Here is a 26,564-nt window from a genome sequence, read left to right as displayed (position 1 = left end):
CATTACCGGGACCGTTCGTGCGTCATGTACACCGATCCAACCCCCAGCATGGCCATGCGGAAACGGCCTAAGCTATAATTAGCAGTCAAGACTTGGCGTATAAATAATAGCCATGGAACATTTGATTTTCATGCCATTTGCTTAACTATCCATTGGAATATAAAAGCTTGAATCTACCCTCAAGAAATTTCACCTCAGCATTGTTTGAAATAGTTATATTTTAAAACTTTTTATTATACATTCCATCACAGTTTTAAAATATGAAGTAAAGATGTTCAGTCAGCTGTACGTCAGAAAACAATTATTGTTTCAAACGCATAAAATGAAATGCATGCAGATTGTTTCTCTGTGTATAGTGAGCCTCTGGAATTAATTAGAGTAAATGTGGTATTGTTTTATTTTGCCTTCATTAACATAGCTCTTCTGTCTTCCTTGCTTTAATAAACTTTAGAAAATTAGGTTTGCAAATGGAAATTTTGATATTTGATTACAGATTTTTTTCATAGCCCTTTTCCATGGCAACAGGTACATTTCCTGTTGTGTGTTTTTAAAAGGGCATTTTGAACAGGGAAAATAAATATTTTCATGTTCTGACACATTTCTTTGATAGGAAGCATAATTTATTTTAAATTTTCCAATTGTGCTTTAAATGTACTTGCAGGAGAAAAAAATCATTACAGGCTCCCTTAAATGGACATTTCAGTGTATTAAACTCATACATACTCTATGAGGAAATCAATTACTCTGTTACTGGATCACAAAGTTGAGGAAACTAACAGGTGTCTGACACAAAACCACTATATTAAAAACTCCTAAGGTTCAGTGTAAATTTTTTGCTCTGAAATCTCTGAATAGTTGGCATCTTTAATAGACTGAGGTAAGATATAACCACATACTGATCAATAACCACATAAGACCAGTTGTCTTAATTATGGAACTTACAAAACATTACTAACAAATAGTTTTAAAAGTTGTTCCTTTTCACATTCCATTTTAAAAGAAATCCTTGCATCTTAACAGGTTTTACCTAGCATATAATATTTAACAAAAGACACCAGAATGAGGCCAAGAAGAATTAGACTCACTGTGTTTCCTTCAGGCAGCATCACATACCATATTTCATTGTTTGCATGGTGTCATCATAAAGCTAAATAGTGTGACAGGAGGTAACAGAGAATTTCTATCTGTTTCTAGTTCCATGGTGCAAGCTATGATTTAGCTATATGATGATGCCTGAACTGAAGCTAACATGGTGATTGCAGTGTTTCTTATACAGTGATGTTTTTCTGTTACAAAAGAAATGATGGTTTCTAGCAGCCACAAACAGCCATTGCTGTCAAACCCACAAGGTACACCCAAGCTACTATTGCAAGCTGAACTGTAAGCATTTGTTTAGCAGTGACCTTTTGGCTCAACAGTGATGTTGAAGATGATGATGATGCCCCAAACAAAAGTCACAAGAAAATGCCAAAGTTGCATTAAGACTTGTAGTTACAGGATTTGTAAGTGAATTCAGAAAAGAAAGATATGATGTGGAATATCTTGTATCTATTCTAAGAAATGAAACGCTAGTAGTCACTATATGCAAACATTAAAGTAACTGCTACATTATGCTTTCGAGAAAATAATTTTAATATATTTTAAAGAAGAAAAATGTCCTGGTGGGGTTTGAGGAAACCACTGGAATCAGTAGTTCATCTGTGTGGCTTCTGTACAGTCCTACATGGAACCACATTTGCACAGGCCTGTGGTGAAGATTCATTCCAAAGCTATCTAGCTGTCTCTAGATAGCTTTGGAGCTAGATAGGTTTGTCTCTAGATAGGTTTGAAGCACTCCGCCTCTCCTCAAACATGAGCTGCTGCTTACCTGCCCAAACTGCCCATTTTCTCAGTTCTATCTTACCTTAGAGTTGTTAGCTCCTTGGTTGGCATCTTTTTTTCCTCTTGTCAGTGCATCTCTGCTAGAAAAAAAGAGAAAGAAATATGTCACTTTTTTTGGCTCCAGCTGAATCCTGAAGGAATGCCTTCTTGCCTCCCTTTGTACCCTTCAGTGAACAAACAAATAAAACAAAATAAACAATCAAACATGGCCTAGTTCAAGAAATATTCAGAATGTGAGTTTATGGCACAGTCTTCAGTGATTTCCACACAGCAGGAATAAAAAGACCTGCAGACATTTTTAAAAGATCAGTTTTGGCTTTTTTAGTTTGCACAGTCTGCCAAAAACAGCAAGCCAAAAGTTTTGCCAGATATTTTTTCCCTGCCTGCTGAACAGAGCTCTTGCCAATTTCACAGTTGTGCCTGCCATTTTGTTCACTGCTGCAGAGATTCTCTGTGCTTCCCCCATTTGGTGAAGGTTTTCACAGAGTGCAGATCATCCATGTGAGATTTTCATGTTAAAAGGTGAATAAAGTTTGTTTTGCCTAGTGATCCCTCATATATATTTTTCTCCTTTTTTGTTTTGAGGGGAATGTCTGCAACACAAACATGCATTCATTCCCTTGGACAACATATGCAAAGCAGTTACCTAGTCTTCTCCATTGACACCAAGCATTATTCTGTTGATGTTGATTCCAGGAAGCATGTGACTGTGGGGAAAGCAGTTCTGCCATTGTTATTTTGCTGAGGATCCCACACCCACCTCCTTCAATAAGTGAGCTTGTATTCTCCCATATGGGACTGCACAGAAGCCAGAAAGATGAAAATAGGATTGTGCTTACCTGTAATTCTTGTTCATTGAGTGGTCTTCTGTGTAGGCACATGCCCCCCCTTTCCCCACTGTGGGATCCTCTGCTGGGTGAGTCCTTTTCCACAGTGGCAAAGAGCGTGCCAAAGGAAGGAGTACTCCCCCCATTTCTGCTATGTGCCTGTTGTGAGAGTGGGGATCCAGCCAGTGGTGGGATCCAAAATTTTTAATAACAGTTTCCGATGGTGGTGGGATTCAAACAGTGGCACCGCCATGCACACACACCTCCAGTCCCTATTGGGCAGGGAGGTTGCTTTAGTAACCCCTTCTCGGCACTCAGAAAAAATTAGTAACCACTTCTAGAGAAGTGGTGAGAACTGGTTGGATCCCACCTCTGGATCCAGCCCATGTCAGAGGAAATGTGGAACACTCTGAGCCATCTTGAGAGAATTAGGAATCTTTGGAATCGATCTCTGTGGCAGACCTGTGTGAGTGCAGTCCCATCTGTGCAAGACATTTGATTAACAACAGTTGCAGGTAAGTGCAATCCTGTTTACTCACTGTGTTTTATGGACATATGCTGGTGGGGGGGGAGGATCTGCAGGAAAGGATCAGATTAGAAGAGGGAGGTTTTTTCTGTTAGGAAATTTATTTGTTCTCTGTGGCCTTTCAAAAGGGATAGTGTCAGTCAAGACAGCAAAAAAAATTTCAAAAAAAATTCAATAAGTTCTGATGTGAGTTGCTCATGCTTCTTACAACCAGCTTCCAAATATAGCAGAACAATTCATCACAACTGGTATCTCAAGGAAAATAGCCTGAATTTACAGATTCTAGAGGCAACAGTGACAAAGTACTCATATGAAAAATGTAATGGAAAATATCTCTCAAATCTTACCTTTGATACTTTGAATCCATGTTTTGCCTCCTAATCCATACTTGAAACTATGTGTGTGTGTGTGTGTGTGTGTGTGTGTGTGTGTGTATTTCTTTGCTTGCAACAGGAGTAGCTTAAAGAAGAACAAATAAATCATCCTAAATCTCAGATCTGCAAATTACAGGCATAATCGTACAAAACACTGATATAGTACAAGGTTCTCTTTTGCTCTGTAAAAATGGATATTTGGCATGTAGAACTGTTAAGTTCACAAGTGTTTTTTTCAAGAACTTGTTCTTGAAAATCATTGTAAATCAGTTTCTTTCTCATAAATTCCTGCCTTTAGCCACAAAAATACAGTGGACAGGTAAAGCTGACACTCAACATAAAAGTGAAGTTGAATATGAAGAGAGGAAAAGATAAATTGTTTAAAGATTTCTCCTTCATTAGAGCTAGTATTTAATGATATAAATTGTTTCAGCCTCACTCTACCTTTGTCTATTCCTTTTTGTTCAGTAAATTTGGTATGTCCAGCATTCCCCCCTTTCTGAACTTATAGTAAAAGAATCTTGATGTGAAAGTATGTACATGTATCATGATTCTTTTTGTTTTTCCTGAGATACTTAGGAGAGATGCAAGTATATAAATATTTGAAATAAAGAAATACATTAATGTTTTACTGATGTACGCATGTACGCTTGAACATGTGTGGAGCTCACATACAACACCATTGTGGTTTTAGTAATGATGTGTTAATATGTGTGTGTTTGTGTGTTCATGTCCCCGTTCCAAAACTGTGCACAAACCACATAAATTTGGGGAAAATGTGTATTCTTAATATAGTGGTTACACTTGGATTACACTTTGACTTTTCGCTAGTAATGGCCCACAAAGCATCCACTAGCAATGGCCACAAAATAAAAATCCTATCTTTTAATAATAAGTGGGATCTGATGGTTCTAATGGTCACACCCTCTTCTAATGGAAGAGGCTTCTACCAGTGCAAGATATTCTTCCAACAGCCAAAAGAAAGCACCACCATTACCAGAACAGAATTGTCAGATGAAACCCATGATAGTGATAAAAAAATTAACCAAAACTACAAATATAAAACCACTAGCAGAAACACAGAAATAAACTGTGGTATGTGGTATAACTGTGGAATGACAAGAATTCCATGATACACACACTGTTTAAAAAGGTGTCCCTTGATTTAGGGCTATCTCACTGCTGATTGATGAAGCACTTGCTTCAATAGCTACTCCTAATATAGTAATTTACAGGAGAAGGCACATTATCTTTGAAAACGCATATCCTAAGCCAACCCACCTTACTTCTCACAAAATCTGTGCAGCTTCTTTCTGGAATTTCAAGTGGACTGCAGCTTTCTCGAATAAGTGTTTCTGAATCATTAATTTATATGTCCATTATTCAGATTAAGGTTCAAATATTTTTATAGTCACATTTGATTTATTTCACTTTTTTCTTGAATGTTTGAAATAAAAAAATGCAATCAGAATTTTAAGAATATCAATGAAATTCAGGTTGAATGTTGCAGATATACTACTCCTCAGTCCTGGTCTCAAAATTGTGGTAGCTGTTCTAAAATTAACTAAACATAATATTTGTTTATAAATCGTGTTTGTATGAATTTCAATTGTATATGCTCACAAATACCTGCATTCTCATAATACTATTCTTTTTCTGCCAAACCACATGTATTTTATTAGCAATTGGCAGACATTTCCAAACCACTCCAGAAACAATCTAGAATAAATTACTTAATCCTACTTATGTATGGTTTATACAGAACATAATTCAGAACATAATTTGGACAAGGATGTTGCCTTGAGATAGCAACATCAATACCATGCGCTAGGTTTTATAGACCTCTAGCTTGACCAAAAAGCTAAGCTACACCAAGAATATACATTTGCAATCAGATGAACAAATAACAGAATGTTACTTTTGCCTTTGTATACTTGCCCATGGGTATCTATATATCTAACATGATCATGAGAATGTGGATTTAAAAAGCCCTGATGGGTCATGCAAAGACAGAAGGTGACTTTCAGAAAAATCTGAAAAGTAAACTAAAAAAGCCAAATTAAAGAAACAATGTCTGCACTTTTATAGACATTACAACTTAAAAAAAATGGCTGAAATCACAGTCAGCCTTATAATTGATCATTAACAACAACAACAACCACCACCACCACCACCACCACCACCACCACCACCACCACCAAAAGATTTGCTAAGGGAAAGAGCAGAAACAGGAGAACATGGCAATGGTGGGATGGAAGAAGACATTGGAGGAGGAGGAAGTGTCAGTAGTTGGAAAAGTAAAAAGAGACAGAGTGAAAGAATAAGGAAGAGAAAGTGGCATTTGCAGGAGGAGACAGGAAGAGAAGAGAAGATAACAAAGGCAGTAAGCAGTAATAATAGGGCAGTAGTGGTCTCAAATGCATCTCACTGAATTGCCCTGGAGATCATTATACTTGCTGGAAGTAACATGCTAGTGGTCCCAGGCTCCAAGAATGTCCAGCTGGCCTCTGCCAGGGCCAGAACTTTCTTGGCTCTGGCCCCAGCCTAGTGGAACCCTTCGTCAGTTGAGACCAGGGCCCTGAAGAACTTAGTTCAATAACACAGAGCCTGCAAGACAGAGATGTTCCACCAACCAGGTTTTGGGTTGAGGCAGTGACTGCTTTTCCAACTTGATGGCCTCCCAAATTCACTTCCCTCTCTCCCCATTCAATATAAATTTAAAATAGAATGGAATAGGAGCACGTTAGCTGGCTATAGATAGGGCTTACTAATAGTACTGAAATTGCTCCAAGTATTGTCTAAGCACATCTGGAATAAGGATTTTACTATTTTGACTGTTGATATTTTAAATTTGTTGATTATTTAATATTGATGTATCTTTTAGATTCTGTTAGCAGTTCTGAGCCTGGCCGTTAGACCAGGAAAGAGTGGGATAGCAAATACAATAAAATAAACATCCCCAGAAGTTCTTCAAAAGTCCTCCATTTGTAAGGATTTATAACTTGCTCAAGATAGATATATAAGATAGATATATAACATGAATCCCGAGACCTCGCAACAGATTTACCAGTAGCCTTACAGCTAAACCTAGGTGATTATATGATTCTTGAGAGATATAGAGCAAAGGTTCAAATGATTACCTTATATAAGACATTTGGCAGAGCAAACACATGCTTATCCCAGCCACTGCCTACCTGAATGTTTTGATACTGTCAGAAACACAAGGCAACATCAAATTACAGTAATAATTATAATTTGGGCCAATACATATGACAATTGTCAAATAATTATATGATACTCATAGACATTAATATAGTTCTCTCTCTATATATATATGTGTGTGTGTGTGTGTGTGTGTGTGTGTCTATTTTTAACTGAAACAAGTACAAAATGATATTGAAGGCACAGCACTATAGACAGACTGTAATGGAACTCAAAAATGGCAGATCTTTTTCATAAAAATTCACTGCCCTGGGTCAGGAATATGGAAATTTGCCTGTATGTTTTGCCCATTATAAGAATCCTTCAGTATCAATCTGCTGAAGAGAAAAAAGTATTTATGGAAGATATATGCACTCAGTAAATTCTGTATGGAGTATATTCCACTGAATTCCCATTCTCTAGAACTGGTATGTGACAATGGTTTTTCTCGATATGTGTTCTTGATTTCTATGTTCTGTTGTTTATGATGGTACCATTTGTCACTGGTATCTGAACTCTGCTGAGAACATTCAGAGCAACATTTTTCTATTGGTTTGAAAGTAATTGCATCTGAGGATATTAGCCAATCCCACCGGGAATAATTGATCTTACTGGTTACTGCTCAACTGTGTTTACTAATTAGACATCATATTTCATACAAATTTTTTCATAACTGATACTATGAAATGTAATAATTCTATTTTTGGTAGTATTATATGTAGTGTGTTATTATGCAGTCTTTTTCCTGACATTTTTATTTGATTTATAGTTTATGGAACACCCAATCTAGGTAGATCTACATTGGGGAAATTATCAGAATGTACTCTTAAGGCATCATATAGCCAAATATAAGTACAATATAAGCATTCCACTGACTCCAGCGAGCAAATGATTACTCCATTCTCCAATTTAAATCAGTGAGACCTACCAGTGTCTAATATTGGCAGTATCATGCCTCTACTTGGGTATAATTGACAATTTGGATTTGTTCAGGAGAACATGTTACAAATGACACAGAATTCAAAGTGCTGGTAATCAAACTCTGAATGGACTGACAATTTCATTCACGACAAAAAGATCTTGCTTGTTTAGAATACTATTTTAGTTTAACAACTCAAGTTACATTTCATATGTGCCAGCAAATATATGCTCCTCGTACTTGTGTTTAAATGTGCATATCTACATAGTTATAAATTAGACTCATTGAGTAGAATGGGTCTTTATAATTATAGGGGACTTAGAAATTAGTGAAGGATCACTTGAAAGGATAAAGATACTTCCACACTGAATTATATTTGTATACAGAAAGATGGAACTTCAAAATTCAAGTGCAATACCATATCGCTAGGGGAAATAATTCCCTGTCTCCAGCACTATGGCTTGTTAACCAATTGCATGGTGCTAGAAATATTTAGCAGGCAAACTTTTCTTTATTAATGTGCCCCCATGTTTGTACAGCAGTTTAAACTAATTGGAAATATTTTTTTCTTATTACTTTATCATTTTTTTTGTTTACCTTGGTGATTTTTTAAAATTTAGCAAAGCAGCTAAACTAGCTTTAATATTTCATATCAATAAATATATCAATTATATAATGATGGCTTGTTCTATTCTGTTCTTGTTTTTTCCCCAGCTTCCTCAGGCTCAAAAGGTAAACTATTTTCAATCAATACTTATTCAAAGAAATCACCAACTCTTCATGGTTCAGCAGTGTCATTAATATAGTACAATGGTGATCAGTGAAATGCTTTACAATGTCACAGCTGTAATGCAACTGGGAAGCATAATATTTCTTAAATCAAAGGAAGACATTGTAAGCAGTAAAGTCAGCCACTGAGTGTTATAATTCAGACACAATGTGGGGGCTATTTGAATAAAATGAAGAAGTTGACTGCTGGTTCATGCAAGAAAGGAACCACTTTGTTATCACTGTGAAAACAATAGACAATCATCAAATGGACGTAACAGTCACAAAGCCAAACATGGACCCCTGTACACCCTACCTGACGAATAATACAACTCATGTTATGGCTATATTCTTTCACTGGTCCCTGTTGTATTGTCTTGTCAAAAGCTTCTCAATACATCTAACATACAGTTTGTCCAAAAAGGTTTCCATGCAATGTGCTGTTGTTGTTGTAGTACAGCTTTTGCTTTGATATGGTATGATCCGGAGCTACCATTGCATTTCATGATATCTCAATGATAATTGTGACCACATATCACTTGATGCTGTTGCATCATTCTTGTATAATTCACAAATATAATTTTAAAACACAACAGCTGCAATATTTCAGAATGTCATTTTCCTGATAGGGTCCCAGTTTTGTAGCTTCCAAGAGTTTCTGTATGTTTACAGAAAAATGACAATTTTATCACATATTTTCTTATTTCAGTCATTCCTTGATGAGCAGTCTCAGATCAGAAAGTCATACATTGGTCGTGGTCTGAAAGCACTCTGTGTATTTGTGCAGTTGCAAAATTCCTGCTATTTTTAGCCCTGCACAGGCAACCCACCTGCACATGAACTCATCATATGAAGAGGGAGAAGGGTGGATGCTGTCCCCACATGGTGCCTCCCACTTTCCCACAATCACTGAGTCATCTGCATGGTGTGAGCATACAGAAGCAGTGCCCTCATGTATGTCTCTCTCCATGATCAACAATAGTTGGGAAAGAGCATCGCTGATCACAGGGAGGTTGTGTGCATATGGGCAGCTCTTCTGCACAATTGCACTGTGCAGAGAACTTGACAATTATGCGGGGGAGGGGCACCATACCTGTGCCCACTCTCCTTTCCTCATATGGTGAGTCAACTCATGAACAGGTTGTCTGCTCAGGGCTTTTGAAAAGCAGGTACTGTCTGCATCTGCATAATCTTTGACAGCTCATACAGATATAGAAGGGGACATCTAAAACAAAATTACTGTATGGATAACTCTTTAGTAAATCTCGTTGAGGGCAAAACAAAGCATGACATAGGAGATATGTGAAGTGTTTTCTCTTTAGTGCAGCTCTGGAGGGCTCTAAGTTTGGTCAGAGTGGCCACATGATAAAAAGATGGCATTTAATTATATCCCATGACCAGAATTGTTTCCTCAAAGATGTTTCCCAAAGTCTTTTTTGATATTTGGTCCCATTATATTTTACACCATAGATAAGAAAAGTGCAGGAGGAAGCAACTTTGATCCAAACAGTGGGCTTCTGGAAAGGGTATATCATTCCTCCTTCATACACTTCTCCAGTCAAATTTGGTATTAACAGAAAACAAATAAATTGTACCTCTTACATTCTATGTAATCTGTTGTGAGTAAAAATCTCTGGACTGAATTAAGCAATGCACAAATTGAAAAACGACTTAGTGTAGTTCCATTTAGGGAAGGGATTGAGCAAGATTTTTTGTAAGGCCCTTTCCGCATGGGCCAAAAACGACGGCCTGGGGGCGGTAAAAACGCCGCCCCCAGGCCACCGTTCGCACAGGCAGCGCTGCTGCAACGCAGCAGCGCCGACCTGACTGCCCTCCCCCTCCCCCAGGGCGGCGTCAGGCTGCCCTAAGCAACAACCCTTTAAAGGGTTGTTGTTGGGGGGAAAGCGTCTTCCCGGCGGCGCGGTGCGAACACGCTGTCTCCCTGCCCCGTCCCACTCACCTTGTCCCCTGCATTGATAGCCTGCTGGCTGCCGGAAGCCCTGCCCACGCTGTCCTCCGACCCCTGGAGGTCGGAGGGCAGCGTGAAAGCGGGGCTTCAGCGACCAGCTGGCGATGGCAGAGACAAATGAGTAAGAAGACAATTTTGAAAAGGCGGCTCCATGCGGAGCTGCCTGCCGTTTGCCGGCCTCTGCTGAGGCCGTCCACATGCGTGCATGCGAACGGCCTTCGCCTCCACGCCAGCGGAATTCTCGCCGACGTGGAGGCGACAGGGAGGCCATGCGGAAACGGCCTAATATCTTCTCCTGTCATCCTGGATTGGTCATAGGCACAATGATATACACACTCAAGATCTTGTGCAACAATCTTCTGTGTCACCATGTTGTACCCCAAGGAGCCATTTTTGAGAATAATAAATGTGATCAGTTTATCTCCTGCTACCCCAGGACTGGCAGAAACACAAATGGGGACACTATTAATATGACACTGCAAGCAGCTACTGTGCTCTTTTTCTTGCATTTCTGCTTGCATAAGAGCTCTGATGTGAGCTGATTTTTTGTGCTGGATCCATCCCATAGTTTGTAATTCAGAAGAATGAAGATGCATGCCTTCAGATCTTTTCCTACAAGAACGAGGAAGAGAATCAGTATTGTGTAAAGGCTAGTGTGCCAAGCTGAGAAGTTATAACGTCAACCTTAGACTAGCCATGAAGCTTAACAGGTGAATTGGGGCCAACCATTCTCAGTCATCCTTATTATGACAATGAGATGGATTACAGAGTACTTTGCATATTACCATTAGCTCCTTAAAGGCAATGTGGGATAAAGGGAGTAATCCTAAACAAGTCTACTCAGAAGTAAGTCCCATGCTGTTCAATTGAGATTACTCTCAGGAAAGCATCATTAGGATTGCAGCCAAAATGTAATAATTGTACTTATGAACACAGAACATTTACTATAGAGAATAAAATGGATCTATACAAAGTTGTGCCTAACAGTCCCTAAGTTTGTGATCTGAATGAATGTGAATAATATTCAAGGCAAGAACTCTTTTTTTTCAGTAAATATAAATAACATGGAAATATATTTCACATAGAAAATTCTTTTGATTGTGATTCTTTTATTTATTTATTTAAGGCAGGATAGGCGTGTATGTGAAAGCTCCTTTCTTGTGGACTACGGCTGTTTCTACATGTCTACTTCATAAAATGCCCATCATACATGCCCATCATACAAAGAGTATTCCTCCCTATGATTTTATTGTGACTATCAGTAGTGTCTGTTGTAGACTTAGTTTGCATTTAATCAGTGTTACACACAAGGCATGTAAGTCGTGGACTGTTGGTCTCTATTTTCTAAAATAGGAAACAAATTTCAAATGAATTATTTTTTAAAATGTTTCTCGACGTTACTGGACCGGAAAAAATGTACCTTTACTGAAATATTTTCATTTTAATACTCTCATACATTATTTGATAATGCATTTATGATTAAACCGAATGTTGAGGACTTGGCCCTAGTGGAAACCAAGCCTACATTAATCTAACTGTGTTGCATAAAGTGCCTATGATTTGCTATGCTATGATTTAGTTGAGTTAAGCTAAAGGTAAGCACTGGTTTACGTCATATCCTCTGGGTTTGGAATAATCTATCATATTAAAAGTCAATGGTGTACCTTAATGATCATTTTCAAGTAGTAACAGATCAAGTAGTGGGATCTGGTAGATTATGAAGAAATATTCTAGTACGATCAATATTAAGTTGTGGCATACTTCCGGTATGTTGCTTTCTGTCATATTCCTCAGAGCTTTCCTAAATTCTTAACACACAGTTGCAAAATTAGTAAATTGAGGACAGAATTGCAGGTTTACTTGACCTTGAAGGGCTAGATATTCTTTTCAGTTCCAAGCTTCAGCACTAGAAAACTTCAAACAATACTTTAAGCACAGGGATACTCCATTTTCTAGAGCATGTAGTTATGACACTCACTCCAAGGTAGCATTGAGGTCCAGTATCTTTTTTTTCTCCTATACTGCAGGACAAATGAGAAACATAGGCTGATTCTGCATGGGCAGCAATGAGTTCATGGAACCTGTTTCTGCTGCCTCTGCCGCCGTTTGCATGGCAACTGCAGGAGCCAGCTGGGATCACTGGGATCCCAGATGCAGAAGGGTGTGTTTCTGTGCAAATCATGCAATTGAGATTTCCCCCACCTGAGAATTCACTCCCTGAGAATCCCTTCACCCAGGAATCCACCCCCCACCCCGAGAATCCCTCTCACACACCTGCATAGCATGGCAGCTGCTTATTAGAGTATCTTCTCTACTGGTGGCTGCCTGGGGAATCCACCATAATGGTGGAGGGAAGGAGGGGTGGGGAGTGAACACTCCTGCTTGCTGTAGTTTGCACAGGCAAGCAGGAAGCATTTGTAACCCAGGTTTCAGAGAAAAAGTCACAAAAATAGCAATTTTCATTAAACCTGGGCTTTGGCAGGTAAAACAGGTTAGCAGCATTTTGGAGGAAAGTTCTGTGGGAACATCTCCCTCCAAATGCTTTTGAAAAAGGCCTCAACCAATTCTAGTTGGTCTGTGCAGAATGGGCCTTAGTGAAGATGATAAAGGGAAAATTTATTGAGAAATTATATTGTTAGGGAAATGTTGGTGCAGTATGTGCATCAACTTGGGACAGCATTCAGAAGCCCAGGTTCTCATGTGATCTTTTTAAAAAAGTCTAAGGGTTTCCACATTGTTGTAAGGTGAATCCCCAAAAGCTGGTTATCATTGTAATGATAGTTTGTTCCTCACTGGTCAAGTTTCTTTTCTCAATCCTATTTCAGTCTGTAGGAGAGTGCCTTAATTGTCTGCTACCTATTGTTGCAAATCATCCATATTTTTCTCACAGCATACTTTTGATTTAAAATGTAATATTGGTATTCTCAGGCTTAGTTCCAGCCTTCATGGTTAGCAGATGCTAGACCAGGGGTAGGGAACCTGCGGCTCTCCAGATGTTCAGGAACTACAATTCCCATCAGCCCCTACCAGGGGCTGTCATGAGGCTGACAGAGGCTGATGGGAATTGTAGTTCCTGAACATCTGGAGAGCCGCAGGTTCCCTACCCCTGTGCTAGACACTGTAATGGCATTTTTGGTGCTTTCACTTCTCAGGGCATTGATAGCATCTCCCTCTAATCCTTTGTGAGTATGCACTTTGTTCATTAAAAGACTTGATTACATAAACCACTTCCTGGGTCAGTCCAGTGTGTGACAAACTATTATGGGTCATTTATAAGTTGCTGACTGTCCTGAGGAGTACTGTCTCAGCTGAATGTCTGGTGTATATGTGTGACCCTCATGGAGTATTTGGCTCATAAGGTCATGGACAGCTAAAAAATCTTAAAATCTATATCAGGCAATAAGCTAACATTAGTCATGGTATGAAACTGGTGACTGGACACTGAGTGCTGTTGAGTGCTAATCAATTGTATCCAGTCTTGTGTGACATAGAAAATTTCCAGATATTTTACCCGCACGTTGAGGTATGTTGTGAAACAGGTATTTGATGTTGGTTTGCAGATGACCAATGCTTGTCTTCAAGATATCTTGAGTCAATTACAGTGTACCTTGAGGTCCCATTCTGGTTTTTTTAAGTGGGTGGAGCCAGGCGGGGCCCCTGCACAGCAGTGCTTCTGAATGATGACTGGAGATCCAAATGGCTGTGGCAAATGTTTTGTAGCAACTGCCATCACAGTACTGGTTTTGTTCTCTCATTCCTCTTATCCAGTATACTGTTCAAAATTATTCCTCTCATCCCTTTAACTTGGGTGGCCATTTTTGTTGCCTCTGCCTCCTGTTGCAGTTACAGGCTCAATTTTTGGGGGGACACCTGGTATGCATCCTACCACATAGTGTGTGACCTTATGCACTGTTTATGCTGAAATTGGAGTGTTTCCTGGCAAATCTTTTCAATATGCACATTTTAAGTAGTCAGTCTATAAACAACTATTTCAATCTTCTGATGATTTAGAATAATAATGCTGCCATTCAAGTTTAACTATTGCAATTTTCTATCTGCTGGAAGTCTGTCAGGATTGGGTGTGGCATAGATATCTTGTTTGTAAATAACAATTGTTTGTAAATAACAATTTTAGTGACATTATTTTTTTGTAGATACATGGGCAGCCCAATCCAGATGGGGCAGCAGAACTGCCACTGGAGTCGACATGGGCCATGTCGACACATTTGTCTTCCTGGCTGGCAATTAGGAAGGCAGGCAGGCACCCCAGAGCTCCACAGCACCTGACCTACTTTCAACTGCCAATTCCAGAGTTGTGCTGGCCTAAAATGAAGGCCAGCACAGTTGAGGACATTCCAGGGGTGTTCCCAGAGGCAGAGCTGACATTAGCTGGTTCCCACTGGGCTTTGGCCCCAGCAATGCTGGCAGCAAGGGAATTGGACTTCAGGTGGCATAAGTCCATTTAGCCCTATGGAGGGCTTTCAGGCTGCCAGGGGATTTTGAGTTTTTCTTACCTACCCACACTGCCTGAAAGCCCTCTGGAGGCGGTGAGCTGGTGCAGCAGCATCACTGTTTCTGGCTGCCTTGCCATCTGGATTGGGCTATATATCTTTTAGTTCCACATCTGTCTTGCAATTACATAAAAACTATATATTTTTAAAAGTAAGCTACTTTTCCAGCATGGGTTCAGATCATCTTTATTAAGAAGCAATGTGCACAGTTAATTCTTCAACTACAAATTTCATAAAAATTGACATTTACAGTAATTCTGTTAGGAGTCCAATGGGAAATAGTAGAAAATTCTGATATTTGCTATTGAATCTCAGGACCAATCATGTTCCTTAAATAAATTATGACATTTAATTCTTCTTTCCATACTTTACTGATTAAGGAAAACATTAGTCATGTCCAAGAATAAATGTCTCTAAGAAGTCTTGTGATTTAATAGTTTCTGTCATTCATCAGTCTATCTGATGATTAACCAAATATCTTTGATAAATAATCCATGCTCATTCTCATTTCCATAATTACCCAGTAAATGTCAATGTTTCATTTATTTTTACTACCCACAGTTTTTATAGCATCACTTAGTATTTACTGTTAAACTTTTTGTGGCCTTCTTGTAGCAGTGATTGAAAATATTCTTGCATCATCTGAGGATAAAAGACAAAACTGCACAATTAAAATAAGAGGTGGAACTGTTACTTTTCTAAATTATGAACACTGTAAATGAAGAAGATACAGACAAGCTACCATTCACTCACAACTTTTTGATGAACATAGCAGTTTGGGGGAGAACTTCCACGTGTAGCCCTCTATGACTTGGTGAATTTCTGCATGATAATTTGGTCACACTCTATAAGCAGTTAACTGAAAATTCAGACTACACAGCTTCAGATGATTATAAATCTACAGCTCCATATGATTAATTGTACTGCTTGAAAGTGTATAAAATAATACAAATTGCCTAAGTGCTTAGTAAACACAGGGAGTGTGTGGTGTGACTGTTATTGGCATAGTTGTTGTGATTGGCATGATTTGAGAAGCTATTTTTCAGAAAGCTCTTTTTTTTCTTGTGTCATTGGTAAAATATATTAACAGAGTATGGGTGCTAGAGCACTGAAGTATGAATTGAACTTAACAGACTTTGGTATGAATGAATTTTGAGTCTAATCCAGCTTTTAATTTTCATTAAGACATGTATTAATAGTTTCACATTAACTGTGACTGTATTCTGTGCTTTGTATATGAAGCATTAAGATCTCTTTATTTTTTCCCATTCGATCCCTCGAAGCATAAGCAATTCACTTGCAATAGCCGACTGGAGTATTGCTTTACTTGCTTTGTTGAAACAGCAGGCTTCAAGATGTGTTATCCTATTCCTGTTGCGAGGTATTTTCTGTTGAACCTGTATGAAGCAGGAGGGACTATACATTCGCCATATTACTGAAAGAGAGCCTGCTTTGATAAAATAATTTTGTTTCTTTGAAAACATTCCTTTTCTTTTTCTGATATTTTTAGAACATGCCCTTGGCAATAGCTGTTCCCAGCAGCTTTATTTTTCTTTCTCTTTGACTCAAAATGTTTGAGCGAGGCTTGTTGTCCTTTTATCTTGGCATTATTCCGTTTCAGAAATCTGGGCACATCATTTATCATTCTTTGCTTCATTTACTATTTCATTCTTCAAGGTATTCAATTACAAGGCGAGTGGAAAATCTGCAACTCTGATATTGTCATGGAAATGCATCAGCAGAAATTTTAGCATTTTTATTAAAGTTACGCAAAAAGTCAAATTGAACCAAATGAAGTACGAAAAAAAGGTACAACAGTACAGAAGTAGTTAGGGGTTTTCCCCCTAAAGCAGGCTTACGTGGCTCATTTTTTTTCTTTGTTGTTGATGAAGAGTCACATAAGATCTGTAACTGATGCCTGGTGCAGACATTCACTAGATACATTGAGAGAGGCATCTATGTCAGCTGGGCCTTGGACCTGACATCTCTTTAATAAACTCTGTATAGGTAGAGTCCACCATGCAGTCTCCAGTCAGGCAATCTGTACACCATAATTAGGTAGTAAATGTTAATGTTTCATTTATTTTTACTACCCAAAGTTTTTATGGCTGTTTGCATCACTTAGTATTTTCTACTAAACTCTTTGTGGCCTTCTTGTAGCACTGATTGAAAATATTCTTGCATCATCTGAGGACAAAAATATTCTTGCATCATCCGAGGACAAAAGCACAATTAAAACAAGAGGTGGAACTGTTACTTTTCTAAATTATGAACACCATAAATGAAGGAGATACAGACAAGCTACCATTCACTCACAACTTTTTGTAATCACATCAATCACATGACTCATATATGCGTACCTGCCCTTATGTAGACTTTATATAATCAGCACATGGGATGTTGAGAGTATTAAAGGGGTAGAGCCAACTTTCATGATCACAGTACCCCCTTCCAAAAGTGTAGTGAGCACCTACACAGAACTTTAATCTCGTAACTGCTGCATTGGTTCCATCTTGAGACCTATGCTGACATTTTTAATTTATAAAAGATTACACTGTGACATAAAGGAGGGCCATTTGGATCATTTGCATATATTTTAAATGTAACTTCTCTCTTCCAAAATTGATCAGGGCTTCATCCCACACTGCATATTCCTTGCAGCGAACAAGTCATAAAATGGTAGAAGAAATGCATCTTTGTAGTATCACAACCATGTGACACAGGTACAGGGGCGTAACGAGGCAGCCCTGGGCAAACTGTAGCCCTGGGCAAAACCTGAGTTGGATGCCCCCCACAAGGGCAGCCACTCCACCACGACCAAATTTTTTTTGCACCAGGATATTGGTGCCTGCAGGGGGTGAAGTTTTTAGACAAATCAGCATGAAAATTTCAGGGTCTCATCAGGAGACTGCCCTAACGATTCCCCCCAAGTTTGGTGCAGTTTGGTGCAGGGGGGGGGGGGCAAAGTTATGGATCCTCAAAACTGTAGCCCCCATCTCCTATTAGCTCCCATTGGAAAAAAATGGGGGATGGGGCACCCCTTTGGGAGTCCATAACTTTGGACTCCCTGAACCAAACCTCACCAAACTTGGGGGGTAGCATAAGGACAGTCTCCTGATGATATGCTGAAATGTTGGTGCCACTAGCCTAAAAACTGCACCCCCTGCAGGCCAAAAATAGAAAACCACTAAAAATACCCAAAAACGAACCCAGCATTTTGATGCCCCCCACAAGGTGATGCCCTGGGCAGCTGCCCACCTTGCCCAATGGGCATTATGCCAGTGCACAGGTATGTTTTCTATGTTCCTGGAAAACAGCAAATATTGTCATAAAGGTAGCTTCATGATCTGCTGAAGTGGGCTCTTTAATCCTTTGACTATTTCCACTAGCAAGCACATGCTAGCAGGAAGATGCTACTCTTGTAAAAAATCTGGGTGAAGCTTTGACACTGACCTCTGAAGGCCCTGATAGTGATGCTAATGTTGCCAGGTTTTTATACACTTGGAGCTGTTCTACAGTGCATTTTACTTTCTTTGTCTCTTTAGATTATCTCATGTGATTACTAGACTGTATGTTTAAGTAAGGCATAGCTGTTTCTTTTTTGAGGAAGGACAAATAGGCAATGATGAATGAAATCTTGCATATTATCCAGTTGAGGGTTTTAGACCAGGGCCGAATCCCCACTGAGAAATTCAATCTAGATCAAACCAAGTTTGAAAAGAAACTGCACCTTTTCATTGAGGTCCCAAGCTCCCCCCCCCCCCACAGCATGTTTCCAGTGAAAACATCTAGGCCTGTCTTGGATTCAAGAAATGTAACAATCCCCACTAGCATAGGATTGGCTTGGCAGGAGCTGGATATGTTTAGTTTGGTGAGGAGAAGGTTAAGAGGTGACATATAGCCATGTTTAGAAATTTGAAGGGATGTTATGTTAGTGAGGGAGCAAGCTTGTTTTCTGCTGCTCCAGAGACTAGGACCACAAGTAATGGGTTCAATGTGAGGAAAAAGAGATTCCACCTAAACATTTGGAAAAACTTCCTGACAATAAGGGCTGTTTGACTGTGGTGGAGTCTCCTTCTTTGGAGTTTTTTAAACAGAGGCTTGATAGCCATCTGTAAGGAGTGATTTGATTGTGTGTTCCTGCATGGCAGGGAGTTGGACTTGATGGCCCTTGGGGTGTCTTCCAACTCTATGTTTCTATGCCCTCACACATGTTGGGTAATGCACTTTTGATCCACTTTGGCAAAGGTTAGCAAGTGGATTTTTCCATTTCACACAATAAAATCCAGCAGCAAAGTGGATTGAAAGTGTATTGTTGTACAAATGTGAAAGTTCCTTGGCTTGGACCCAACTGGAAGCAGTGTAAACTCAGGAAAATATGAGTTGGTCAACAAATTCCTTGAGTGAACCCTAGTTAGGATCAGCACTTTGAATTGCACCAGAAATCAAACTGGTAGCTAGTGGAAAGCCTTAAGCAATTGTGATCAGTTCTGTGTGGTCTAATTAAAAACCTGGCAGCTGAAATCTGCACCTTTCTTCATAAGCATCCCATGTATCAGGCATTCTAACCTGGATGTTACTGAAACATGGATAATCAAACTAAAATCAGCCTTGAAGGCACTTCACTGTGGTCAAGGCCATCATCATTTTCCAAAAATGGACAGTTTTCTATGGAAAAAAAAGCAGCTGCATAGTTTTCAGATCCCAGTATAACATATGCATGAAATGTGTGAGACACGCATGCACACACACACATGCAAAAGGCTCTGGAGTCTCATGTGCTTACAGCATCTGACCATCCTGTTAAGTAAAATACTACTTTTGTCTTTCCACAAGTAATGAAAGGAGGGGGGAAAGATATTTTAATTATGTCTAGTGACATAAAAAAAGAAAGTAATAGATTAAAACCTGAAATTCTATTCCTCTGAAAGAGGATTTTCTTTTTCAAAAATCATTATCTGTTTAAAAGTTTCCATCTGTTGAAATTATGTGTGTATCATTTACAATTAGGAAATGTAGATGTCTCATGAATGTAAAAATATCCTTTCGTAATAGCACTTAAAATCAAACTGCAATGTGTTTGCCTTTAAAAATCAAAGCAGCGGGGGTGGGAGAATCTGGATGGTATTATTGAGTTTAATTTAATTATTCTTGCATTTCAAAGGACAAGCACACACCCTTACATTTGGAGTTGGAATGCTGAAGATCTTGAAAATAAATTATATTATACAAAAATAAGAGAAAGCTGCTATTAACAATGACAGATACAAGTGGGGTTGTTTTACATAAGCATTTGAGGGAAAACATTGTATACTTTCTAGAAGTTCTAGTTATGACCAGTTCATACAACTTGATTTCCAGACAAGTCCTGCAAGCAATATCTGTGTTTAGATTAATGTAAAAAATGTGGTTGGATAGCCCACACGCAATATTTCCTGATGATTGTATCAAGAGTTACATTGAAGTATTTCTGTCCCTCTGGACTTCAAAATAGAAAACATTCTCATGAAGTCAACACCAAAATACTTCACAGTATGACTATAATCTATATAGCTGTCCAACTATATTTGCATTGCAAGTTGTGTTCTATTTCTTGAGAAAAAGTTTCCCAGCCATGCAGCACACGATATATTTTGAAATAATTTTTTTTTCAAAAGCACTTTACACTGCAGGAGGGAAGACGGCAATCTTGTCAGACCTTGGAAGCTAAACAGGGTTGGTGCTTGGAAGGAAGACCTCCAAGGAAGACCCTACAGAGGAAAACAGTGGGAAACCACCTCTGCTTCTCACTTGCCTTGAAAGCCGTTTACTGGAGTTACCACAAATCATCTGCAACTTGATGGCACTTTACTCACACAATTTACATTGCAGCAGTGGTAGCTTGCTGTTAGAAGTGGGGAAAGTACCTTAGGGTGCTTGCAAACCTTTGGGCAAATCCAAAGTTAAAAACTCGCTATATGTCCTCCTCCCTGACAGACATATATGGAGAATGCACCCTGGGAGCAGTGTGAAATGTTCAGTGTTCCTTGAGAGAATGAAAGGACTATTCCAAATATAAATAAGAGGGTATATTTGGCTTTCCATTAGAGCCACCAGCTACCACTGGTATCTCCTTAGTTACCCTGAATACTTGCAAGAACATCAGTGAGAAATTAGGTGAGAGATTATAAAGATTTTCAAGCTATGCCTAACAAATAAGACCATCAGTGTTGTCTGAGAAATCCCTGAAATACTTTGGAGTGCCTTCACTTCTCACCTCATTATCAGCACTCCAGAGGTCATTTGGTAAACAGCATTAGGTGAAGTTCTTCTTGCTACTACAGCTTCATTACTCTAACCGAATTCATCTTGCTCATCTTATGAGATGGTAGCAGTTCCACCACCAAGTCTTGCATAATAACTTTTAATTTAGACATCTACTGAATTATTGAGCAATGACTCTCTAACTTCCAATCCTAATGCACAATTCACCTGAGTGATTAGTATGTTGCTTCCAGTCTAGTCAAAAGTGAAAAGGCATTAATGCAGGTGAGATGAACTTATTAGAATACTTGCATAAATGTGCTACTACAAGACTGAAAAGCCTCCTCCCCATTTTGTAACGGGGATATGGCTTGAGAGATCATAAGTTTTTCTTTCCATTCAAGAATTAGGGTATAAAGGGTATGTTCAAATGCACATCTGTATTATCCTCTTGGGCCCCTTCCGCACCGGCCAATAAAATACGGGTGTAGGATGGTTTTGGTGGAAAATTTCACACAGATCCTGCCTCTAAAACAAGTCTGCCTCATGTTATTTTCCCCAAACTGGGTATTTTGAAAATTGCTAAACTAGCTTTTTAAAAAAATCCTGGGTTGCAGCTGCTTGCAAGCTAACCGCCAAGCAGGAGGCGCTTTATTTGCCTCCCTTTTCTTAAAAAAATTTTTTTGCAGCTTATATCTGCGAAGCTACGCAGGTGCAGATGGTCGTATCATGAGGCATCAGCATGGTTGTGGATATTCATGCATGGAAGCTTGCGTAGCTATGGATGAGTGGGAAATATTTTTTTAAAATAAGATTCGTTTCCATGCAAAGGTGCATGGGCAACCCAGATTGTTTCTGTGGGTTTCAATTGCTGCCTGCATTGATACATGTGTACACGAAAACAGGAAAATGGATTCCTTTATCCCAGCTGCAACTAGTTATACATTTGCTATGTGGAATAGGCCTTAACTATCTGTGTGCATATAGCTTTGACATTCAGTAGGAAGGTGACAAAAATGAAGGGTTCCTACCCTTCTCTATCTGTTCCACTTTCTCCTAAGTGTCCTGTGGCCTGTTTATTTATTTATTGGATTTGTATCCTGCCCTATCCCCTATTCTTGTAAACAGAAGATCACCTTTTAACAAGAGAAGAATTAGACCAAAAACAGTTAGTGGGGTTTCCTCCCATTTCTCTGTTTACTCATGAGGGGCTGGCCCACAGCCTGCAGTGTAGTTTTTCACCTTAACTCTGCTAGGCCTCTCGTTCTCTTGGTTCTTTTAAATCCGTCCATCAGCAGCCTTAAAGGCATAGATTTCATCACACCTGGAAGTCTTAACATTAGAACTGATATTCTCTCCTTCCTTCTCCTACTTTCTTTCTCTCACTCACTTCCTGCCATTGCTGCAAAAGACAGAGGCTTGTTTTAAAACAAAGTCTTGTCTGAAATAAAGTTTTAAAAGCCCTCCCAATCATTGGGGAGGACAAAAGTAGTACAAGAGAAGTGGGGTGGAACCAAAAAGCCTCTCTCCTTGTACTGTTCCTTGTAAGAGCCCTCTCTGCTGTTATTATATCAAGATATCAATCTCTTGATATGAACACTTAGAGAAGAAAGAAGCAGCCAGCAGCATGGAGGGGAGCTAGGGGGAAGGCGTGCAAAACAGAATGAGTGAGAAGGCTGGCTGTGGGTGGAGATAGTTGTCTGGCACTGTGCTGACTGGCAAATCTGCCTGCTCTGGCAGTAAAGCAAATTAAAAGTCACGCTAGAAATGGTCTTGTTTGCCTCAGAATGAAAAGTGAAAGCAGGGTTCCAGGAAACAAGTTCATACAAGAAATTTTGCTGTGACAGATATTTACCCCCATTGCACAGCAAGCATATTGTGCATAATTGGTCCTAATCTAAGAAGCAGGGCCTTGAAGGATGACTATAGTGATGAGATAGGTTCATAAAGAAGCAGGCAGTCCTTCAGGTCTGTTGATCCCCAGCCTTTAAAGGTTAATACCAGTACCTTGAATTGTGCTCAAAAAACAGATTAAAAGCCAGGCCAAGACTGTAGGAATATAGTCCCTAGTGAACATCCTGGCAGTAGCATTCTTCACCAACTGATGTTTCCAAACATTTTCCCGGGGCTACTCCACACAAAACTCATTGTATGAATATAATCTGGATCTAATCAGGTCAGGTCATATACCACAGTGGCTAGATCTTTCCTGCTCAAGGAATGCCACAGCTGACTAACCAGCTAAAGGAGGTAAAAGGCACTCATGGCTATAGTTGCCATCTTATGCAATGGAAGTCCGGAATCCAACCCCTAAACTAAGGACCTGCTCCTTCAACAGGAGTATAGCCCCATTCAGAGTGGGTCGCTCCTTAGAACTAGTGTCAGACATACCACTCACCAGTAATACTTCCATTTTGCCTTCTTTTATTCATCAACTGTTACTCTAGTCATCTCCCTTGTCTTTTCATTGTCTACAGCCCCTTAGTGTACCAAGGAACCACTTGGATTCTGAGAAAGGGCACCTGAGAATGATTGTGTCAACTGCCCGGGTCATTTAACATTCCAGATATCAATCAGATCATCAACAAAAGCACCAACCATATCAGCAGGAAAATCCCCTAGAGCTGTCAGAAATCTATTTTGCTAACACTGGTCCAAGGCAGACCATTTTAATAGATCCTTCATTCCTCCAGCATTTTGGTACTTCTATATGTCTAAACCCCAGCTAATAGTGTCTGTCTATGACAAAGGAACCATTCCTTGACCTATAGACAGCATTCATTCTGCCCATAACAAAATACCAGATGAAGACACAGAACGTGTAAGACCAGTTATTACCTGTGACAGGCACCATGAAATCTTGAGCAGCTCCTGACAAGACAGCCTTGGACTAAATGACGATCCACCTCATGTTGGGTCTTCAGCTTTTTCTAGCATTATTGTCTTTTCCAGTGACTCTAAGTCTTCTCATTATGTGACCAAATAATGTCTCAGTCTCAGTTTAGTTGTTTTAACTTCTAGGACAGTTCAGACTTGATTTGATCTAGAACACACTTATTTGTGTTTTTGTTGGTATATGTACTTGTAACATTCTTTTCCAACACCATATTTCAAAGGAACATTCTTCTTGATTGCTGTCTTTATTGTCCAGCTTTCACAACCATACATAGTAACAGAGAATACTATGGCATGAATTAACTTGGTCTTGATTGCCAGTGACACATCCTTACCCTTAAAAATCTTTCCTAGCTCTTTCTTGGCTACCCTTCCCAGTCTAAATCTCCTTCTGATGACTTGGTTGCAGACTCCCTTTTGGTCTATGATGGAGCCAAGGAATGGAAATAATTCAATTATTTCAATATTGTCCACCTTAACGCTGAGTAATTCTCCAGTAGTCATTACTTTGTTATCTTGATGTTCAGCTGTAATCATGCTTTGGCACTTTCTCCTTTAACTTTCATCAGTAGTCATTTCAAATTTTCATTATTTTCTGCCAGTAATGTAGTATCATTGATATATCTCAAATTGTTAATATTCCTCCCTTCAATTTTCACTCCACCTTCATCCAAATCTAATCCAGCTTTCCTTATAATACATTCTGCATACAGTTTGAAGAGATAGGGAAATAAAATGCATCCTTGTCTAATACTTTTGCCATTTGGAAACCATTCTGTTTCTCCATATTCTATCCTAACAGTAGTCCAAAGTACAGGTTGTGCATCAAATCAATCAGATGCTACGGAGAACCCAAAAAACCCATCCATAGCTTTTCATGATCCATACAGTCAAAAACTTTGAGGTAATTTATGAAACACAAGCTGATTTTCTGCTGAAATTCTCTCCTATGCTCTGGTGATCAATGTAAATGTACAATATAATCTCTAGTGCCTCTTCCTTTTCTGAATCTAGCTTGAACATCATTTCTTGTTTCATGTTTGGTAACAGTGTGTTGTAATATTTTGAGCATCACTTTACTTGCATGAAAAATTAATGTGATGATCAAATAGTTGCTGCAACCTTTGGCCTCCTTTTTTGGGGAATGGGAATGTAAATTGACCATTTTCAGTCTGTAGGCCATTGTTTTCTTTTCCACATTTCTTTTCCATATTTTTGTCACGATTTTGATGGACTCTTTTTCTGTGACTTGGAATAGCTATCTACTCCTGGTGAACTGTTTTTCTCTGTTGCTTTCAGTGCAGCTTTCCCTTCACTTTCTAAAACTGTCGGTTCTTCCTCAAAAGATTCTTCTTGGAGGGAATCTGTGATCCTTTTATCTTTTCTGCATATCTATAAGAACAACAAAATATTTTACCGTGCTAATTAACAATATTTTCCACAGAATTTTGGCTATGTTGTGTTTAATGAGAGACATATTTTGAGGACACTTATTGGCAGAGGGTGAATTGAACAGTAGTTTGTAGACAAAGTGTTGGACAAGTTTTCCTATACAAACTAGAGGTATGCAGGACATCAATTAGTCACACACAATCACCCATTAGCACATACAAACATCTAAAATCTATCAAACTTTGCATACCTGCTTCAATGCAATGTTGTTGCATTTTTTATTCGGGTGACACTATTGTACTTAGAGGGCTTCAGCTGAGACTTCTGAGTCCCAATGTGGATACTGTTGTAAATATTGGACTTAGTCAGGTGTACCTGATGGGGAGAAGATAAGAGAGTCAAAGGGATTGAATAACCTTAAAATAATATATGCATAAGAAATGTCTGGGGAGGAAACCCTCAAGAGAATAAAAATTCCCAAATGTACTGTTGTTACTACTCTTTTAATCAACTAATAATAAATATACTGTATGTGGCATTTGAAAATGGACAGTATATTGAATAATAAAACATTTTTCTTTGTATCAGTAGATGTTACATAATAATATCAGAATGTACATGAAATTCTGTTATATATTAACTACTAAGGACACAGCTCTCACTAACTGGCAAACATGAAGCTGGCACTGCTCTGAGATAAACTGGTCATCATACAAATGTGTCATCTTATATTCTTTTAGAAATAATTCCACAGTATCTAAAGTTGACTCTGTATTGATGCAATACAAATCTTCAGTGAGGTTTTTCTGTATTTCTGTGTCCCAGTCCCAATCTCTGTATGTGTTGCCACATGTTTAACGGCAACATTGTTTGAGTTTGCCCAACTGCTATGTGGATGTGGAACTGAATTTGGCAGTGTGAAAGTAGTGTGGGAGTTAGAAGGACGATTCAGACAATAAAGTGGAGTGAGTTTTCATTCAGTAGGAATCTGCCTGACATTTGTGTTTGCCTGAGCAGTGCAAACTGTGAGTTAGGAGTTCACGGACGTCAATTGCATC

The 26,564-nt window shown here is 39.0% G+C and overlaps 1 protein-coding gene across 5 annotated transcripts in view; it reads left to right on the top strand.

The window, feature by feature from the left end:
• CACNA2D3 (calcium voltage-gated channel auxiliary subunit alpha2delta 3) overlaps positions 1-26,564 on the top strand; it is a 707,732-nt gene that overhangs the window by 493,091 nt on the left and 188,077 nt on the right. For 4 of the 5 annotated variants that reach the window (XM_048490851.1, XM_048490852.1, XM_048490850.1 and 1 more), the window contains exon 14: positions 8,443-8,460. The exons of the other annotated variant lie outside the window; for it this stretch is intronic. In XM_048490851.1, the coding sequence (XP_048346808.1) occupies positions 8,443-8,460 (18 nt within the window). The remainder of the gene's footprint in view (positions 1-8,442; positions 8,461-26,564) is intronic. 5 annotated transcript variants of the gene reach the window in all.

Source organism: Sphaerodactylus townsendi, linkage group LG03, assembly GCF_021028975.2.
Source record: "Sphaerodactylus townsendi isolate TG3544 linkage group LG03, MPM_Stown_v2.3, whole genome shotgun sequence".
Classification (NCBI taxonomy): domain Eukaryota; kingdom Metazoa; phylum Chordata; class Lepidosauria; order Squamata; family Sphaerodactylidae; genus Sphaerodactylus; species Sphaerodactylus townsendi.
The sequence above is the reverse complement of the archived record's forward strand: the minus strand, read 5'-3'. Positions and strand labels throughout refer to the sequence as shown.